Raw genomic sequence first — 20,602 nt, forward strand, 5'->3', positions numbered from 1 at the left:
GGGGGGGAGGGCAGGGATATGAACGGAATGATGGTGATAAGCATTTTCCAAATTAGGAAACAGATATGCTTTTCTTCTTACTCTCTTACATAACTGATCTATTTTAGAAGACAACACTAAAAAACTGAAATGAAATACAAATCTCATGATTTTACTACTTTGTTAGCTAAGACAGAAGCAAGTCATGCTCGAAGGAAGAGAGAGGAGAGCTTCACCCTTAGTGTTCGCCTCCTGGCCCCCGGGGTGTTTCCCGGGCTCCCTCTTCACTGCAGCCTGCTGCGTGAGCCAGAGACCAAAGTCCGAATTTCAGACCGTGAGTGAAGAAAGGTACTAATTTTCCTTTCCTCTGAACCTAAAAAGCAGTCACATCAAAGTGCATATCCTCTCGTGTTGGCACAGAATGATGGAAGAGTGACCTGTCTCGAGCCAGTGATTGCCTTGCCCGAGACTTCCTGTTTCAGAGGGAAATTGTGCAGCACACAAAGGCCACGGAGGCAGTACAGCCTCTTACATAAATAAGTTACATAAATGAGAACCAGTTATGTAAATGTATAAACCAGCAAACATGAATTATAACCATTCACAAATGCCAAGGAGATCACGGCAAGATTCCTCCCACGGTCCCATTTTTTTTTCCTCTCACATTATTGTAATTGTACCATTTTATTCCACACCAGAATCAGATGTGTTATCATAAATGTTATCTGTCACATTTATGAGGGAGAGAAACTCCAAAGGACAAATGATACCCCACACTACTTTCTCAACCATACATTTTACTTTTGGGGGAAATTCCACAATAAAACCAGATTTGAACTATATGGTGATAAGAAATATAAGCATATTTATGAATTTATTATACTTTGTGTATAATAATGAACTTACGTGTGAAGTATTCACTATTGTACATTTTGCAAGCTGTTGTTAAGGACCGGAATATATCACAAAAAGTCAATATCCACCTACATACAGGTAGTTGTTTTCCTACTTAGGGTTTCAAGTCTCAAATGAATATGTGAGCATCTGTGTAAAGTTATTCTTTTGCTTATTGAGGGGAGGTAGTACTGTGGTGGGAGGGCGGGGTTGTCATTAAATTCAAGGTTATGCTTATTAATTAGTCCCCATATTCACCACCTGGAAGCATTAGGCGTTGCTCTTGTGTCTTGGCTACAGTTTGTTTCAGGTGCAACGCGAATGATACATGAAACTGCCCCTGCTGTTGCAGTGGAAGCCTCAGCTCTTCCTCAGCTACCTTTTGCCTTGTTCCTTTCAGGGCAACAAATCCACATCTTTTCTGAAGTTACAGGATTTGCTCATTGTGTAGTAAAAACATATGTAACTCAAAGCAGTTTTGAGCCCAACTGCCTGTTCCATATAAAGAAGGATGTTAATTAAATGTTAGCCAATTTCAGGCATAGCACACTCAGGTTAACATTCCATTTTCCAACTTCCTTTTGAAAATCTCATGTAATGCACTTCTAACATCTAACCTAGTAAGCCAACAGTGAAATGAGAGAAGGGAACGGGGCCTCTGTATAGTATTAGCTGTGTGACTTGAGACAGGTAACCTTCCCTCTCTGGGCCATTGTTTCTAACCATTTGAAAAAGGACTGAAAGTTCTAAGTCACTTCCAGCATGAGCAATCTAGTAGCCTATAATCAAATCTATATTTTCAGCGAAGAGCTTTAAACTCGCTGACGTCAAGTTTAAAGGAAATATAATCCATTATACAAAACCCAGATCGTCTCTTTTCTTCTATTGGCAATACTTGGGTTGTAGTTGTTACTGGGACTGCCGTACGTTTTTTTCTCTTTAAAAGTGCCAAATATAGGACATAGCCAGCTGTGGAGCCCTGAATGAGACGTAAAGGGTATGGCTGATACCTTGGGAACCTGTGGGCTTTTCTTCCTAGAGGTGGGGGTGAGTATTAAAGTGGAAAAGCAGCAGTAACTTGCCATCGTAGAAAACTGTCTTGCTCTCTGGAGGGAGTCGGCTCAGGAACATGGGTGGGATTATTTTGTTTCTAAAACTGACCTAGTCTAGACTTGAGGGGTCACAAAGTCATCAGACTGACTCTGCGCATTCCTAGGCCCTCTGCCTCAACATGTCCGTCTGCAATTTGGGCATAAAAAAAAAAATGCAGACGTGCACCTGACTACTACTCCGGGAAGCTCCCATCGGCCAGGAAAAGGGGGCGAGTCGCCAGGAAGCCTGGTGTGTCAGGGGAATGTTGGCGATCTGGGCTTCCGTCCCGGCAGGCCAGACGCCGGGCAGAAAAGCACCCACCAAGCACGCATTAGGAGGTAAACCTTGGCAGGTGAGGGTGGGCGTCCGGCGGATTGGCGAGAGGGGCGGAGGCCTGGGCTCCAAAAGGCTTTGTTCAATTACAAGCCAGGCCCCAGTTTCGGGAGAAACCAATTAGATCCCCGCTGGGGTATCATCTGACCCAGCGTTCCTCCCCAGGAGGGGCTTCGTAAGGGGCGGGGCCAGGCAGAAGGCTCCTCCGGGACCCGGGCGCCGGCGGTGCGGGGGAGTCCCGGACGCTGCGGCGAAGCCCCGCCCCGCCCCGCGCCCGCCAGGCCCCGCCCCCGGGGCTTCCCGGGCGCGCGCCGCCCCGCTGTGTCCGCGCGCCACGCCCCCCAGCTCGCGGGCCGCGTGCGGAGCCGCGCGCCCCGGAGGCTCCGCGACCGTGGCGGCGGGCGGCGGCGGCGGAGCAGCCCTCCGCGGGCCATGTCTTCTCCGGACGTGGCGAGGAGCTCCCCCGGAGGGAGCCGGGAGATGGCCCCCACGCCGCGGAGCCGGGGCCGTTTCTGGCAAGTGGGCGGCGGCAGCGGCGACCGGCTGGAGCGCGCGGCGGCGGAGTCGGAGCGCTGGGAGCTGCTGCTCCGCCGCGGCGAGCTGCTGGCGCTGGGCGGCCACCTGAAGGGAGCGCTGGAGGCGTACGCCGCGGCGCTGCGCCGCGGGGCCCCGGTCAGGCCCGAGTGCCTCGGCACCCTGGTGGACTGCCTGGTGCTCAACTACCGGCTCCGCCACGGGCTGGGCTGGAGCGCCACCCTCGGAGCGAGCGCGGACCCCGGCGCCGGCGGGCTGCTCAGCTGCCTGGGCTGCCGGGGCTTCCTGAGCGAGCCGGTGACCGTGCCCTGCGGGCACAGCTACTGCCGTCGCTGCCTGCGGAGAGAGCTCCGCGCCCGCTGCCGCCTCTGCCGGGACCGGCTGCCGCCCGCCGCCGCCACGGATGCTGAGGGCACCACCCCGCGGCCGCCGCCTCTGGCCGCCGCCATCGCCGCCTCGGGCTTCAGAACCAGCGTCGTCCTCAACCACCTGGCCGAGAAGTGGTTCCCGGGCCAGCGGGAGCGAGCCCGCGCGGCCGGCCGGCTCGGGGAGCTGCTGCACCAGGGGCGCTACCGGGAGGCCCTGGCCGCCGCCTGCGAGGCGCTGCGAGCAGGTGACCGCGCGGGGATGCGGCGTGGGCCCGGGCGACCGCACCCTCCTTTCCCCGACGGGCTAACTCCCGGGAGCTCGCCTGCGCCCCGGGGAGGCGTCCCTGCCTCCCCGAGGCTGCCAGACTCCCGCGCGTGGGGTTTCGGGGTCCTCGAGGGTGTGGGAAGGGGCGGCGCCCCGGGGTGCTTCGGTCACCGTGGGGATCGCCTTCGGAGCCGACTGTGACGCGGCGCGGGGAGGGGCGCCCAGCCTCGGGGTTCCCTCGGCCGCGGCCCTGCGGTCCGGAGCGGGCGTCCCGAGCGGAGCTGGGGGCCCGGGGGAGGCCGCGGGAGCGCGGGACGGGGTGGAAGTCGGGCGAGCCCGAGCCGCCGCTCGCTTCCTGCCGCGCTCTTTCCGGTAACTGGCCGGCCGCGCCGGGCCGGGCCGGGTCCGCCGCGGGCGAGCGATAGCTAGGGCGGGGGGACGGCCTCCCCACCGGAGGATAGGCGTGCACCGTTTACCGTCGTCTCGCACAAGAGTCACTGGGGCAATTGAAGCCGCGGGAGGGCAGAATTGCATAAGCTGGGGGGGGGGGGGGGGGGGGGGGGGGGGGGGGGGGGGGGGGTTGTGTAACGGGTGACGTCCGGTGGGCGTGGCGGGAGCTCGGCGCCCGCACCCAGCTCCGGGAGGCCCCGCCGGCCACCGGGCTCCGGGCGGGTGTCGGAGCGGCCCGGGGGTGCCAGGTCTTACCTGAAAACGTCTGCAACCTTGGTTCCTCTCGATGGTTTACCTGCCTGTTTCCAAGCCTACTGATTTCGTAAACACACGTGTGCTTAGTTTTCTGGCACCCCTCGTGCTCCGTGAAGATGGGGAGGTAGTCTCCGATCGAGTTCTTTGACACACGCTTTTGTTTGCCTTTCCACTCTTGATCGAGCGGGGGGGGGGGCGTAGCGGGGTCCTTTTAGATCTTTTGTCTGTTTCTTCGCCCCCCCCCCCGAAGCAGCTTCGGCTTCCTCACCTAGGTTAGCACTCTGAGGGTGGTTTTAGGCTGCCGAAAGGATCACTGCCAGACTTAGGAGTGCTCGCAGTCGGTGGTTCTGGACCAGAGGTATTTTACGTCGCTCCCCCGCCCCCGGGGACATTATCTAGAGCAATATCTGGTAATAACTGGAGACACCCGTTGTGGGTGTAGTTCTAGTACATCTGGTGGGCAGAGGCTAGAGGCTAGGGATGCTGCTGACATCCTACAGTGCACAGGACGGCCTCCCGCACGGTTGTCAGGCCCAAAATGTCAATAGTGTCACTGCCAAGCCTTGCGTTAAATAATCATATTGCAAGAGTAGTGTCTTTATTGGCGTGAAATCATGCTTGAGGGAATAATTCCCGGGAAAACAGATGTCTAAAATATAAACTGGTATTAGGTATTAGGTAAATTTATAAACTGTGTCATCGAAGAGCTTTTTTCGGGTCTTTTATCCTAAGTGCTTAGTCATTTTGAACTAGTGACAATATACTGAGTTATTTAATACCTTTGGAGTTCAAATCATAAACCTGGCACGTTTTCATAGATTTTCGGTATCTTTACAAGGACGTGTAGGCAGTTATCAAATGGGATAGAAAGATAGAAAGAAAGAGAACTACAGTATTTGGAATACAGAAGTCTAATACAGACTGCCCTGCCTCTGAGCATGAGTAAGGAAGTACAAACCATCTAGGCCATAGTCCTCATTTAAAAAAATGAAGCAGAACTACCGCAGTGAAATGACTTGTCCAAAGTCACACAGCTAGCTGGTTTTAGAGGCTACATTGTATCCTCCATTTCTCCTAAAGGTTGCACCAGGGCCCTTTCTGCCTTTATAGCTCACCCAATGAAAATGGTTGATATAAATTTCCAGGGCAGTTTTTCTTTTTTTTAATCCCTAGTAAAATAAAGGATGAAACTTAGTGACAGTACTATGCAGTATTAATTAATGATTTGACCTCTTAAAGTAGGCACTTTATAAAAATTAGGTTCCTAATCTACAGAACAGTGAGCACATTTACTAATTAAGGTCTGGCTTAATGTTCTCTAACCAGTAATCTTTTAATTAAGGAAGATTCTGGGCCTTGGATTGAGGATTTTTTTTTTTAACAACAATAATAAAAAAAAAAACAAAAAAAACCCAGACCTATTCTCTCCTTTTTTCAATTTGCTTGTACTGCCCACGGGAATTCTGCCTGTTTGGCTACTTAAATCTTTTGTAGAACTAGAACTTTTGACTTTTACCGCATTAGCTTCTTTTCCCCTCATTCTCTGAGGTCTTTCAAAGTGTGAATGTTACTAATGGAGAAAACTTTTTTTTAATCCCTTAAATTTTTAGTTCACAGTGGGAAGGAAAAAAAAAACCTTAGAGCTAACAAATTGTAGTTGGTCAAGTATAGATATCAAGTGTTTAACAATTCATGGGGGTAAATAAAAACGTTTAGTAAAGTTATAAATCTATTGTTAGGCTTTAACTTTTTCAGTCAGCTAGTTCGCTAGATAGGCATTTGAAATGTGTTTATATAATTGTACAGTTCTGTAGTTACTAATGATAGATACTTTTCATTATTGTTGATAATGAGAAAAAGACCACTATAATTACTTCATAGAATTCTTATAATTAAAGAACTAAATGCTATTAACTAGAAAAAGATAATCTAGTCTACCGTTAGCCCACACCCGTCCAAATTTATCCCTATTGACAAGAAAGGCAAGCTTGAAAACCTTTGCCAAAATCAAAAGTTTCCCATTGAGATTACATAAGTTTCTGGTGAATTGAAATATATTTAGATAACATTTAAGCTATTGATCTTTTGGTATTAACTCTCAGATGTTTCATAACTTTCTGTCTCTTTAGTATTCAGGAATATTATGTAAAAGTCTTTTCTAGATTGAATCTTTATAAAGAGCTTATTGAAGTGATCCCACTTTGTTACGCTGTTTTCCTTTTATTTTTCATGAATTTGTACACTGGCTTGCCTCTTCCCTGTGTATACCCTTTTCACCCAAAAGAAAATGAAAGAACAGTATAATTTACAGTTTGAACTGATTAAACGGAAAAAAAAAATAAAGGTCATAAGGGGGAGAATAGTTTATTTAAAATACTGGTAAATTTTTGTCTTTATTAATTATGTAATTCTTACCTGTTATCATTTAAAATTTTTTTTATGTCATTTGATCTTCACAAAGAATCCTCAGAAGGAAACTGAGGCAGCTGAAAGCAGAGGTGCAGTGTGGCCTAGTGGTTAGAGTTAGCCGCCTCCCTGGGCTTGAGCGCCAGGCCAGCCTTCCACTTACTGTCTGACCTTGGGCCTGTTGTCTGACATTTCTGTTTTGGTTTCCTTATCTGAAAGGTGAGAATTGTATCTGAAAGATAGATACCAGTAGTCACAACTACCCAGGGCTGTTGGGAGAATAAATGCCTAGTAAATAGCAACGAAAATATTTTTAAAATACGAAAGTTGTGTTATAGCCAGAAGGTGATTTGGCTAAAATTAAAATCTAAACTTTGTGATGTCAATCCCTGTTCTTTTCTGTCTACCACATTAATAAGATTACCAGAGTGAGGGTTAAATCTTGTTTCTAGCCTATATATGTGAATTAGTAACATTTTTAGCATACATCAATAAAATACAGATTCTACAAGGCTTTTGTTATAAAAAGTCTGGTCATATCATAGGTATGTGCTGAATACATTTAAAGAAAACAGAAAGGTATTTAATATCCTAACTGGTTAATGTGAAGAGATTTCAATTTTATCAGTAAACTTCTACGTGTCTTAACTTTGTAAGACACTTGAAACCGTAAACATTTGGACGTTTATTTGGTGTTTCATTGTTCACAAAATATTTTCATTTCCATCATCTTAACTGATCCTTACAAAAGATCATGTGATTTAGGAGGGCAGCTTTAGCACTGCAGTTCAAAGACTGAAGGTGAGCGCTCCAAGATTTTTATGTGACTTTCTTGAGGCAAGTAAATAACCAAGTTGGAACCAAAAGGCAGAAGCACCAGGTATGTAGATATTGCTTCTAAGACTAAAATTGAATTAAAAAATTAGCGTATAGGGGCCCCTGGGTGGTCAGTTAGTTGGTTGAACATCTAATTCTTGATTTCAGCTCAGGTCATGATCCCGGGATCGTGGGATCCAGCTCTGGGTGGGCTCCCTTGGGCTCCTCTCTTAGTGTGGGGTCTGCTTAAGATTCTTTCTCCCTGTGTCCCTCTCCCTCAAGCCTTGTGCTCCCTCTTTCAAAAAACATTAGCATAGAAATCACATCTCAAGTATTCTTACTGTTTTTTCAGCAGGTATTTAATCTGAGTACTTAGTACATAAGCAGCATTGTTTTAGGTGCTGGAAATACAGAAGTGGACAAAATAAAGTATCTGTCCTTATAGAGTGTGTATTTTTTGTTTCTTTTAAAATTGCAGCAAATTGGTATTTATTGAAAATCACTACAAAAGGGGTTTATATTGCTCAGTTGACTTCTAACATATGAGCCTAAACGTAGCAGATCTTTGATTCATCCTTTCTTTCAGGATGTTACTTTAAGTAACTTAAAAGAAGTTGCTTTAAGGATTTTTGCAGTGCTTCGACGTTACTACAAGGATCAGTTAAATGGCATACTCTTATTGATAAAGAAGATGAGAATAGGGGTTATGTAAATATTACATGTTCTGTTTTAAATAATTTCCATTTTTTATCTTTTTTATTGATCAATGAAAAATTTACCAAAACTCCATTGTCTTAGATTTCTAGTTATTTGTACATTAACCTTTGGTATGCTGAGAATTGTTTTTCTATTTAGTGGAATATTTCTAAGACATTTAGATATATTCATATGAAATTTTAAATGAATTTATATAGTATTCTACCACTTGCATTGTAAAGACATTTTTTCAAAATTATTACTATGTTTTAGTATAGAAGATGAATGACTTACTTAGACTCTAAAATGCAATAAAGAAACTTCTCAAATTCCTCCCCCCCCCTCCACCTTTGGTAGAATAGGATCAGTCTGTTGGGTTTTTTTTTTTCCCTTCGCCATCCTCTCCTTCTTTTTTTAAATTAACTTATTTTGAGAGAGCGTGTATGTACATGCCCTCTGCACGTGATAGAGGTTGGGGCCGAGAGAGAGAGACAGAATCCCAAGCAGGCTCCATGCTGCCAGCACAGAGCTGGATGCAGACCGAACTCCCAGACTCAGAGATCATGACCTGAGCCAAGATCAAGAGTCTGGTGCTTAACTGACTGAGCCACCCAGGCTCCCCCTTCTCCTTTTGTCCAGTCTGCACTACTGATCCTGAAAGAGATTTCTCACCTGGCAAAGATTTATTTGGATAAAAGAAAACATTTTCTAATACTTTGTATCAAGAGTGAATCTCATTGCTATCCAACTTCTTTTAAAATATTTTGTAATATTAACAATATTCATTGAACATTTGTGTGGCAGGCATTGTATTAAGTGTCAGCATGCATTGTCTTATGTAGTGTTCACAACAATCAGAAGATGTTAAGTATCACCAGCATTCTATGGGTGAGGAGACTGAGGTTTAAAGAGTAAGACTGTCCAAAGTGGATCTCAACCCAGATGTTCTGAATCCAGTGGTTATGATCTTAAGTATGCCAACTACTATCCTGGACTGTAATTCACACTCACTAATAACTTGTCAGTTGGCAGCTTTTCGTTTATGATAACCAAGCTCTACCATACTGAACTTGAAACAGTAATGGAAGCAAAGAAATGTGGCATTTGGTTAGTTGCTGAAACTGTTGAAATAGCTCAATATAGAAATCTAAGAAAAAGACACTCAAGAACAAGTAAAAGATTATGAACATGGAACGTTTATTCTTACGCATGCATAATCTAAGTAGCCAATAAATATATATTGTAAAGGTCAAACACTGAAGTTTAAGTACATTAAAATAAGTTTTTGTATTTTTCTAAGAAACAAAAATACATAGCTTGTAAGAATGTATTAAGTTTTTATTAAAGGAAGTTTAGCAGAATGTATTGAAAACTTTGCATATATAATTTTCCACACAGCCATTCAACTTTGGAGACCATGACTAAGGAAGTAAGCAGATAATGTAAAGGCATACAGATAGATGTTCATTATAGTACTTTTTACATTAGCAAACGTTGGAAGTAAATGCTGAGTTGCACATTTTTAAATTGTCAGCATGGTAGAATACTTTGCAATCATTGAAAATCATGTGAGTTTAATGACATTGACAAAAAAGCAAGTTATAAACTGTATATATAGATTTCATAAAACTATAAAATTGCAAATGTAATCTACACACAGGAGAAAGGTATGTTTTTTGCCAATACTAGTTATTTCTTTATGGTGGGGGAAATTTCTATAACTTTTATAATCTGAAAAAAGTTGCTTGAAGATGAACTAAGGAAACAACCTAGAGACCCATTACTAACCATGTACCCCTAAGGATTAGAACAAAGATGAAGAGTTAGAACTCTGGAGAACGCTCCTCAGCCCATGAAATTCCTCAGATAGCTTAAGACCTGATTTCCTCAGATGTGTAGCAGAATTTTATTTCAGTTTTTAATTTGCCTGATGACTCATGATATTACTAGGTCTAAGAGAAAATGGGAGCATGAATTAAGGAGCATAAGGGGACAGATTTTAATGAATTTCCCCTTGTTCAGCAAACATTTAGCAAAGCAGGGATTTGAGAATACAAAGACAGGAAATAATGGAGGGAGCTCAAAAATAGACTTTAAAATTAATGCAGTGCACACAGAGTGAAGGAACATGATCATAACTGCCAACACTTACAATGCACCAAGCCCTGTTGTGTTTTGCATACATTAACTTACACTGAAGCAGTCCTGTGAGGTAAATACTGTTATTTACATAGAAGTGAACAGGAAGAACCCTAGAGCCACACTGCCTGGGACAGAATCTTGACTCTGCCACTTACTGTTTTTTGTTTTGTTTTGTTTTGTTTTGTTTTTTTTTATCATGGGCAAGTTCCTTAAATTCTGTGCTCAGTTTCCTTATCTATGAAAATGTGGGTAATGCTAGACCCACATAGGATTGTTCCGAAGGCTATACGTCATTTAGAATACTATACACTAAGTGATGTTTCTTAAATGCAAATACATATTTTTTAAAAAATCCTCAGTTTTATAGCTGAGGAAACAGTACAGAGGTGTTTGGCAGTTTGCCCCAGTCACTGCGAGGAAGTGGAGGAGCCAGGAGTTGAACCCAGGCAGTGTGACTTCAGAGCTGCTGCTCTTGATCCTTGCCATGTGCTGAGTGAAGGCAGGCTCAGAAGAGACTATTTTGAGAAGACACTGCTGAGCTGAGTGGTGCCAGATGAGAAGGACGAGAAACCTTTCCCCAGACCATGGGGCAGTGGAGCAGCACTGAGCTGTGACCAGGAGGGACTTGTGTGAGCAAAGGAAGGAGGCATGAAAAAGAGTGGCATGTGTGGGGCAGGGTGAACTTAGGTATTACTGGAGCCCAAAGTGGGAAGTTGACAGTGTGGAAAGTAAGGCTGGAGGGATGCGCAGACGCTGGGTGTGTACAAATTAGTATGTTATACTAAATACCCATCTGATCTTGTGGATGATGAGGATATGGTGGTGTCAAACTGGATGGAGGCAGTGAGAGCAGTTAGCAAGCTATTGCAAAAATCATAGAGATGTGGGTCTGGACCCTAACAAAGGCTGTTAGCAGTAAGATTAGAAAAGACCAGGGACAGATTGGAGAAATATAGGATGTAAAGCTGGCAAAGTCTGGGACTTGCAACAGTGAACTCCTCCTCTGAAGGGCTGGAGCAGAGAAGGGGGTCTCAAGGAGGCTATTGGAGGCACCCCAGCTGTGGTGAGCAGTCCTTTACAGCTCAGGGTTTTTGATGCTTTTGCATTGACTGCTCGTTCTTGGACTATTTTGGCACATGCTGCTCTCAGTTTTCTGAACTCCAGTTGTGTTTGTCAAGTGAGGATTACATGATCCCATTTCACAATAAAATAAACATTCCTTATTAGCTTGTAAGCTCTTCAAGGGATAAAACAGGGATAAAATAAAATCTTTTGAACACGTGCAGGGTCAAGCTTTATGCCAGAACTCTTCATTCTTGATTGATGAATCATAATGAGCTTTCGCTTTCCATGTGCTTTTGTTCAGAGATAATGACTTCCAATGATATTACTTTAAGAAACAAAAGACAAAATATTTTAGACGCGTCTTTTTTATTTAGGATGCATGAAATATTTTCCTGAGATACTTAGTTACAATTCTTAAGCATCAGCTGAAAAAGGCCAGTCTCATTATTGAGACTTACCTGTAGGAAAGCAATCATTTAAAAACTAGAGTAGACCAGGGAGCTCTTGAGGAGTTTTATTAGTGATTTTTTTTTTTCCTTTTTAATGAGACATTATGGCTCTCTATGCCCTTTTCATGATGAATGCTTTAGTTTGTAGGCATATATTTTTGAAGGCTTCAAATTTTGTCTAGATGCCCAGGAAATTAACTTCTGGCTCAGACTTCATTTTTAGAATCTATGCACCTACAGTAATTGATTATAGTATCAGAGGTGAGCCAGCTAACCAAAATTCTGAATGCCATTGAATACTAATTTGGTTTTTTAGGTAAAGATGTAGAGGCTGAAATAATCAACAAAGCTTTGTTTGTGAAATCATCAACCAAGCTTTTTTTCCTTAGAAACACTTGAAATTAAATCTGTTTTGGGATGATCCAATACCATTTTTGCTAATGGCAGGAATTAAAATCTTGATGTCTTAAATTATCACCCCATTATCTCCTGAATCAGGACCATTGCATACCCTCATGAGTTTGAGCCTTGGTCAGTCTTTGTTACTAGTTTGAGTCTAAGACAGTCTTTGGTCAATGTGCAATAGTTACATATATGGTTGTTTATAAGTGAGGACTTAGGATTTAAGGTATAAAAAATTAAGATGTATCATATCATAAGATTTATCATTTAAAGATAAATCTTTAAGCATCTACGACCTGTTTTTCAAATCTGTATAGAATGCCCTATTTTAAGAAAACATTCATTTTCTTTAAGGTGATTATTCATATTAAAAAACATTTCCAGTATGTAAAAACCATCATTTCTTGTGCTAAAATTATCTACTTACAGTCATGTGATAAAACTTCTAGATAAAATTCATCGTGTAAGTGGGTTGCACCTGTGTTGTACTTTGGTAGTTATTGAGTGAAATCACTAAGTCAGTTCTTAATCTAGTATGTATTTTGTAGATTGTACAGTAATATTTTTAAAGTAAACCTTTGTAAAATATGTGTTTCAGAGCCCAGCGACGTGACTCTCAAAATTTACCGAGCAGAATCGTATGCTGGTCTCCAAGAGTTTAAAGCAGCCATAGATGATTTAAATGCTGTTCTCTTGGAACTGCCAAATTGGCCTGAGGTAAAGTTTCTATTTGAACATTTGCATACATGTAAAAATTTCACCTGTAGGGAGTATGCATTCAGTTATGGTTTAAGTTTTAGCAGAATAGATTGGTTGACTCTTTAAATAAAATATATAGAGATCTAGAAATCTAGGCTTAATATTTTGACTGGATGGCTATCTAAAATTTTTCTTAATTATAAAAAGCCTCTATTTCCTAATTAAAGAACAGCCTGAATGTAAGGCACAGTGGGAAAAAATAAGAGATTTTAGTTAGTATACAGAATTTCCTCAGAGAGATAAAACTGGTCACCTTATAAAGATGGAGCCAAACTGAAAATTGATGAAGGAAGTTTATTGATGGATCAGGCTGGAAATAGAGGCATAATGATGGGGATCAGATCAGGCAGTGATTTAATGCAGTAAATGGGAACAAGAGAGGTTGCCTTGCCCATATGGTTTTAAAAAAGACTTGAGGCAAGTATATCATAGGAATCAGTTTGCTGATTCTCCTTTTTATCAAATTGCCAAGGCAAATCAGTTAATGTCTATATATGTTCTTTAAGCTAGATGTTACTATTTTATATGATTTCTTTCCCATTCAAAACCATGCTTTTGAGAATATAGTAAGGATGCTCTAAAAATTATAAATTATTAAGGAAAATGATACAAAATCACATGATGGCATGACTGGTTAGTACAAGGCAAATATATATTAAGAATAAGACAGAAAATAATCTGTATAGACAACTTTAAAACTGTTTTTAAAAAAGGAATCCTCTGGATTTATTACTGAAGTGATATAATTAGAAATTTGGGGGAGGGGGTTAACATTTTTAAAAAAATTATTTCTGAGAAAGAGACACACAGCAGGAGCAGGGGAGGGTCAGAGAGAGAGGGAGACACAAAATCTGAAACAGGCTCCAGGCTCTGAGCTGTCAGCACAGAGCCCAATGTGGGGCTCAAACCCATGAACCATGAGATCATGACCTGAGCCGAAGTTGGATGCTTAACTGACTGAGCCACCCAGGAGCCCCAGAAATTTGGTTTTGAAGTCATTTTTACACAACTGCTTCTCCAGGGAAGTGCGTATATATACCTCTGAAATGCTTTGGGCTCTCAGAGTCATTCAGAGTTTCAAAATGCACATTTCCAAGCAGACAACTTTTTTTTCCTTGATATTGATTTCTAAGAAATAATTCTGTCAGTAAAAGTTGTGTATGTGTGCTTTCATTGAAGGTCTACTTCAGGAAAGGAAAAGTACTCCATGATGCTGGTTTTTTAGGTGATGCCTTACAACTGTTTCTTCAGTGCTTAGCCCTGGATGAAGATTTTGCACCTGCAAAGCTGGAAGTAGAAAAGGTAACTGTTTTACCAACTATAATAGTTCAAGGCACGTCTAAGAAGACATGGGTCTTTTTAAAAATGCTTTTTTGAAAACTTGGGAAAGTACATAAGGAATTCATGAGTCAAATTTAGTAGCAGTTTGACAAGTGATTTTAAGGTTCATATACTTAGTATATTGAGTTTTTAATGAAATCAAAACATTTCATTCACAGATATTTAAGTGTTATTTTTGCTTAAATTTAGATGTTTTTTAATACTTTGATTGTAGCCAAACCATCCTTAATTAAATATGATAGTCCTGCTCAGAATTTTTTTTAATTGAAGCAAAATGTGTATATAGCATATATAACTTTCACTGTACAACATTATAATCTAACACCAGTATACACGACAAAGAGATTACTACTAAAAGTCTGTTTACCATCCATCACCATACAGTGCCCCCTTTTCCCATTTCTCCCAAACCCCTTCCTCTGTGGTAAGCACCAATCTGTTCTCCGTATCTGTCAATTTTTTTTTTGTTTTGTTGTTCATGTCTAGCTTTTTTTTTTTTTTTAAGATTCCACATTTGAGTGAAGTCATATGATGTTTGTCTTTCTCCATCTGACTTACTTCACTTACCATAATACCTTCATGGTTCATTCGTGTTGTCACAAGTGGCAAGATATTTTTTTTTTCTTTTTGGTTAAGTGGTAGTCCATTGCATATATATACACCATATCTTTATTCATCTGTTGATGGACATTTAGGTTATTTCCATTTCTCAGCTATTGCAAATAATGCTGCAATGAACATAGGAATGCACATCGTTTCAAATCAGTATTTTTGCATTCTAAAGATACACACCCAGAAGAAGAATAGCTGCATAATGTGGTGGTTTTCTTAATTTTTAAAAGAATCTCCATACTGTTTTCCATAGTGGCTTTACCACCAACAGTGTGCAGTGTTCACTTTTCTTCATCTTTTCTAACACTTGTTATTTCTTGTCTTTTTGATAATAGCCATTCTGACCATTGTGAGATGATACGTCATTGTGGTTTTGATTTGTATTTCGCTTATTAGTGATATTGAGCACCTTTTTATGTTCCTAATGGCCATCTGTAGGTCTTTGGGAAAATGTCTATTCAGATCCTCTGCCATTTTCTAAGTTTTTATTTGTTGTTGAGTTGTAGGAGTTCTTTATGTATCTTGGATATTAATCCCTTGTCAGTTACATGATGTGCAAAAATATGCCATTCAGTAGGTTGCCTTTTTGTTTTGATGATGATTTCTTTTACTGTGCAGAAGCTCTTTAGTTTGATACAATTCCATTTGTTTATTATTGCTCTTTCCCTTGCTTTTGGAGTCAGATCCACAAAAATACTGCTAAAACCCATGTTGAGGAGCTTACCACCTATGTTTTAGGAATTCATGGTTTCAGGTCTTAAATTCATGTCTTTATTCCATTTTAAGTTAATTTCTATGCATGGTGAAAGATACTGGTCTAGTTTCATTCCTTTGCATGTGGCTATCCAGCTTTCCCAGCACCATTTATTGAAGAGACTCATTCTTCATTGCATGTTCTTGGCTCCTTTGTTGTAAATTAATTATCCATATATGTATGGGTTTAATTCATTTCTGGTCCATCAATTAGTGTGTGTCTGTTTTTATGCCATTATCATACTGTTTTGATTACTATAGCTTTAGCCTATTTGAAGTCAGGGAGCATGCTCCAGCATTGTTCACCTTTCTCAAGATTGCTTTGGTTGTTGGCGATCTTTTGTGGTTTTCTACAATTTTAGGATTATTTGGTCAAGTTTGATGGAAAAATACCATTGGGATTTTGATAGGGATTATATTGAATCTGTTGGGGAGTATGGGTATTTTAACAATATTCTTCTAACCTGTGAGATGGTATGTCTTTCCACTTATTTGTGTCTTTATTTCTTTCATAAGGGTCTTAAAGGTTTCAGTGTACAGATCTTTAATCTCTTTGATTAAACTTATTCCTCAATATTTTTGATGCAGTTGTAAACTGGAATATTTTCTTAATTTCTCTTATAAATCCTTATTAATTTATAGAAATGCCACAAATTTCTGTATGTGGGTTTTGTATCTTGCTAATTTACTGAATTCTTTTTTTTAATTAATTTTTTAAATGTTTATTTATTTTCGAGAAGACAGAGTGTGAGCAGGAGAGGGGCAGAGAGCTTGATACAGAATCCAAAGGAGTTCCAGGCTCTGAGCCACCAGCACAGAGCCTGACACATGGCTCAAACTCACAGACCTTGAGATCATGACTTGAGCCAAAGTCAGATGCTTAAATGACTGAGCCACCGAGGTGCCCCTACTGAATTCTTTTATTAATCCTAACAGCTTATTTTTTTGGAATCTTTAGAGGTTTTTTTGTGTACAGTACCATGTCATCTACAAATAGTGACATTTTATTTCTTTCCAATTTGGATGCCTTTTATTTCCTTTTCTTGCCTAATAGCTTTTTCAAGCCTAATAGCTTGAGCTCATACTATGTTCAAGTGGTGAGAATGGGCATCCTTATCTTATTCCTGATCATAGAGGAAATGCTCTCAGTTTTTTGCCACTGAGCATATAGATTGTCATATATGGCATATATGGTCTCTTTATGTTTAAGTGCATTCTCTCCATGTTTACTTTGTTAACAGTTTTTATCATACATGGATGTTGACTTTTGTCAAATCTGTATCTATTGAGATTATCATATCATTTTTATCCTCTTTTTTTTTTTTTTAATGCTTTATTTATTTCTGAGAGAGAGAGAGAGAGACAGCATGAGCAGGGGAGGGTCAGAGAGAGAGGGAGTCACAGACTGAAACAGGCCCCAGGCTTTGAGCTGGCTGTCAGCACAGAGCCTGACGCGGGGCTCGAACCCACGAACTGTGAGATCATGACCTGAACTGAAGTCAGACACTTAACTGACTGAGCCACCCAGGCACCCCTATCCTCTGTTTTGTTAGTGTGGTGTATCATGTTGATTGGATTGATTGGTTGTTTAACCATCCTGGCATCCCTGGAATAAATCCGATTTGGTCATTGCACATGAAACTTACTGTATTGTTGAATTCAGTTAAATAATATTTTGTTGAAGATTTTTGCATTAATGTTAATCCCTGATAATGGCCTGTAATTTTCTTTTTCTGTGGTGTTCTTGTTGGCTTGCTGGCATCATAAAATTATTTTGGAAGTGTCCTTTCTTCAATTTTTTGGAAGAGTTGAGAAGGATAAGTATAAATCACCTTTGAGTGTTTGATAAAATTAACAAGTAAGCCATCTGGCCCTGGACTTTTGTTTGTTGGGAGGTTTTTGATTACTGATTCAGTCTTATTAGTAATTGATCTACTCAAATTTTCTGTTTCTTCATGTTCAGTCTTGGAGGAGTGTATACTTCTACGAATTTATTCATTTCTTCTAGGTTGTCCGATTTGTTGGCATATAATTGTAGTAGTGTCTTATGACCCTTTATAATTTGGTGGTGTCATTTGTAACATCTTATTTCTCATTTTGTTTATCTGAGTCCTCTTTTTTGGGGGTTCGACAGATTTTTTTTTTCTGTTTTTTATTTTAGTATAATTGACATACAGTTATATTAGTTTCATGTGTACACTATAGTGATTTAATAGTTCTGTACATTATTCAGTATTCATCATGATAATGTGTTCTTAACCTCTTCATCTATTTCACCCCCACCCCCAACCTCCTCTCTGGCAGTCACCAGTTCTCTATATTTAAGAATCTATTTTTTGTTTCTTTTTTTCTTCATTTGTTTTATTGCTTAAATTCCACATAAGAGTGAAATCATATGGTATTGGTCTTTCTGTGACTTATGTCGCATTATAACCTCTAGATCCATGTTGTTGCAAATGGCAAGATTTCATTCGTTTTTATGGCCAAGTGATATTCCATTATATATATACACACATCTTTATCCATTCATCTCATTTCCATAGCGTGGCTGTTGTGAACAATGCTGCAGTAAACATAGGGGTGCATATGTATTTTGGAATCACTGTTTTCATTTTGGGTAAACAGCCAGGAGTGGAATTTACTAGATCATATGGTGGTTCCGTTTTAATTTTTCGTGTGACCTCCACAAAGTTTTCACAGTGGCTGCAGCAGCTAAGGGTTCTTTTTTTCACCACATCCTTGCCAACACCTATTATTTCTTGTGTTTTTGATTTTAGCCTTTTGACAGGGGTGAGGCAATATCTGATTATGTTTTTGATTTGCATTTCCCTGATGATTAGTGATGTTGAGCATCTTTTCATGTGTCTGTTGGCCATGTGTATGTCTTCCTTGTAAAAATGTCTCTTCATGAACTTGCCCATTTTTAATTGGATTACTTTTTGGTGAGTGGTGAACTGTAGAAGTTCTTTATATGTTTTGCATATTGACCACTTATTGGATATGTTATTTGCAGATATTTTCTCCCATTCAGGAGGTTGTCTTTTTGTTTTGTTGATGGTCTCCTTTGCGGTACAGAAGCTTCTTATTTTGATGTAGTCTCAATAGTTTATTTTTGCTTTTGTTTCCCTTATCTCAGGATACATATCTAGAAAAATGTTGCTATGAGCAGTGTCAAAGATATTATTGCCTGTGCGGTCTCCTAGGATTTTTGTGGCTTCAAGTCTCACATTTAGGTCTTTAATCCATTTGTAGTTTATTTTTGCGTATGGTGTAAGAAAGTGGTTCAGTTTCATTCTTTTTCATGTAGTTGTCCAGTTTTCCCAGCACCATTTGTTGAAGAGACTGTCTTTTTTCCTTTGGATATTATTTCCAGTTTTGTCGAAGATTAATTGACCAAACAATCATGTATGTATTTCTTAGTAGTCTGTTGTGCTCCATTAAACCCTTGTCTGTTTTTGTGCCAGTACCATACTGCTTTGATTGCTACAGCTTTGTAATACAACTTGAAGCCTGGAATTGTGATTCCTCTAGCTTGCTTTTCATTTTCAAAATTGCTTTGGCTATTCGAGGTCTTTTGTGGTTCTGTACAAATTTTAGAATTGTTTGTCCCAGTTCTGTGAAAAATGCTGTTGGTATTTTGATAAGGATTGTATTAAATCTGTAGATTGCTTTGAGTAGTGTAAACATTTGAACAATACTTGTTCTTCTAGGCTATGAGCATGGAATGTCAATCCATTTGTTTGTGTTGTCTTCAGGTTTTTTCATCCATGTTGTAAAGTTTTCAGAGTATAGGTCTTTCACCTCTTTGGGTTAGGTTTATTCCTTGTATCTTATTATCTTAATAAGATTATCAATTATCAATAAAAAATTTATTTGTAAATGGGATTGTTTTCCTGATTTCTTTCTGCTGCTTCATTATTAATGTATAAAAGTGCAAGAGATTTCTACACGTTAATTTCATATCCTATGACTGTACTGAATTCATATATCTGTTCTAGTAGTTTTTTGGTGGAGTCGTTAGGGTTTTCTATATAGAGTATCATGTCATCTGCAAATAGTGATGGTTTTACTTCTTCCTTACCAATTTGGATACTTCTTATTCCTTTTTCTTGTCTGATTGCGTGGCTAGGACTTCCTGTACTATAGTGAGTAACAGTGTTGTGAATGGACATCCTTATCTTGTTCCTGACCTTAGGGGAAAAGCTCTCAATTTTTCACTATTGAGTATGATGTTAGCTATGGCTTCATATGTGGCCTTTATTAGGTCGAGGTACGTTTCCTCTAAACCTACTTTTTTGAGGGTTTACAACATGAATGGATGCTATACCTCGTCAAATGTTTTTACTGCCTCTATCGAAATGATTATATGGTTTTTATCCTTGTTGATGTATCACACTGATTGATTTGTGAATACTGAACCACCTTTGTATCCCAGGAAAAAAATCCCACATGATTGTGATGATTTTTTAAATGTGCTGTTGGATTCTGTTTGCTAATATCTTATTGATGCAATATTTTGCATCTGTATTCATCAGAGATATTTGCCTTTAGTTTTTGTTTTTGTTTTTTTTTTTTTTGTATTGTCTTCATCTGGTTTTGGTATCAGAATAATGTTGGCCTCGTAGAATGAATTTGGAATCTTTTCTTCCTTTTGATTTTTTGGAATAGTTTGATAATAGACATTAACCCTTATTTACTAATTTGGTTAGAATTCCTCTATGGAGCCATCTGCTCCTGGACTTTTGTTGGTTGGGAGGATTTTATTTAAAGTTTATTTTGAGAGAGAGAAAGTGCATAAGCAGAGGAGGGGGAGAGAGAGAGAGAGAATATGAATGAATGAATCCCAAGCAGGCTCTGCACTGATAGAGGTGGGGCTCTAACTCAGGAACCATGAGATCATGACCTGAGCCAAAATCAAGAGTTGGACGTTAACCAACTGAGCCCCTCAGGCGCTCTTACTGATTTAATTTTATTGCTAAGACTTGGTCTGT

The 20,602-nt window shown here is 40.4% G+C and overlaps 1 protein-coding gene across 1 annotated transcript in view; it reads left to right on the forward strand.

Moving 5' to 3' along the window:
- The first annotated feature begins 2,670 nt into the window (after window positions 1-2,670).
- LONRF1 (LON peptidase N-terminal domain and ring finger 1) overlaps window positions 2,671-20,602 on the forward strand; it is a 37,300-nt gene continuing 19,368 nt past the window's right edge. Inside the window, exons 1-3 of the mRNA XM_039220545.1 lie at window positions 2,671-3,445; window positions 12,745-12,863; window positions 14,085-14,207. Coding sequence (XP_039076476.1) covers window positions 2,731-3,445; window positions 12,745-12,863; window positions 14,085-14,207 — 957 coding nt within the window. The 5' untranslated portion in view covers window positions 2,671-2,730. The remainder of the gene's footprint in view (window positions 3,446-12,744; window positions 12,864-14,084; window positions 14,208-20,602) is intronic.

Source organism: Hyaena hyaena, unplaced genomic scaffold, assembly GCF_003009895.1.
Source record: "Hyaena hyaena isolate Hyena2069 unplaced genomic scaffold, ASM300989v1 scaffold_17, whole genome shotgun sequence".
Classification (NCBI taxonomy): domain Eukaryota; kingdom Metazoa; phylum Chordata; class Mammalia; order Carnivora; family Hyaenidae; genus Hyaena; species Hyaena hyaena.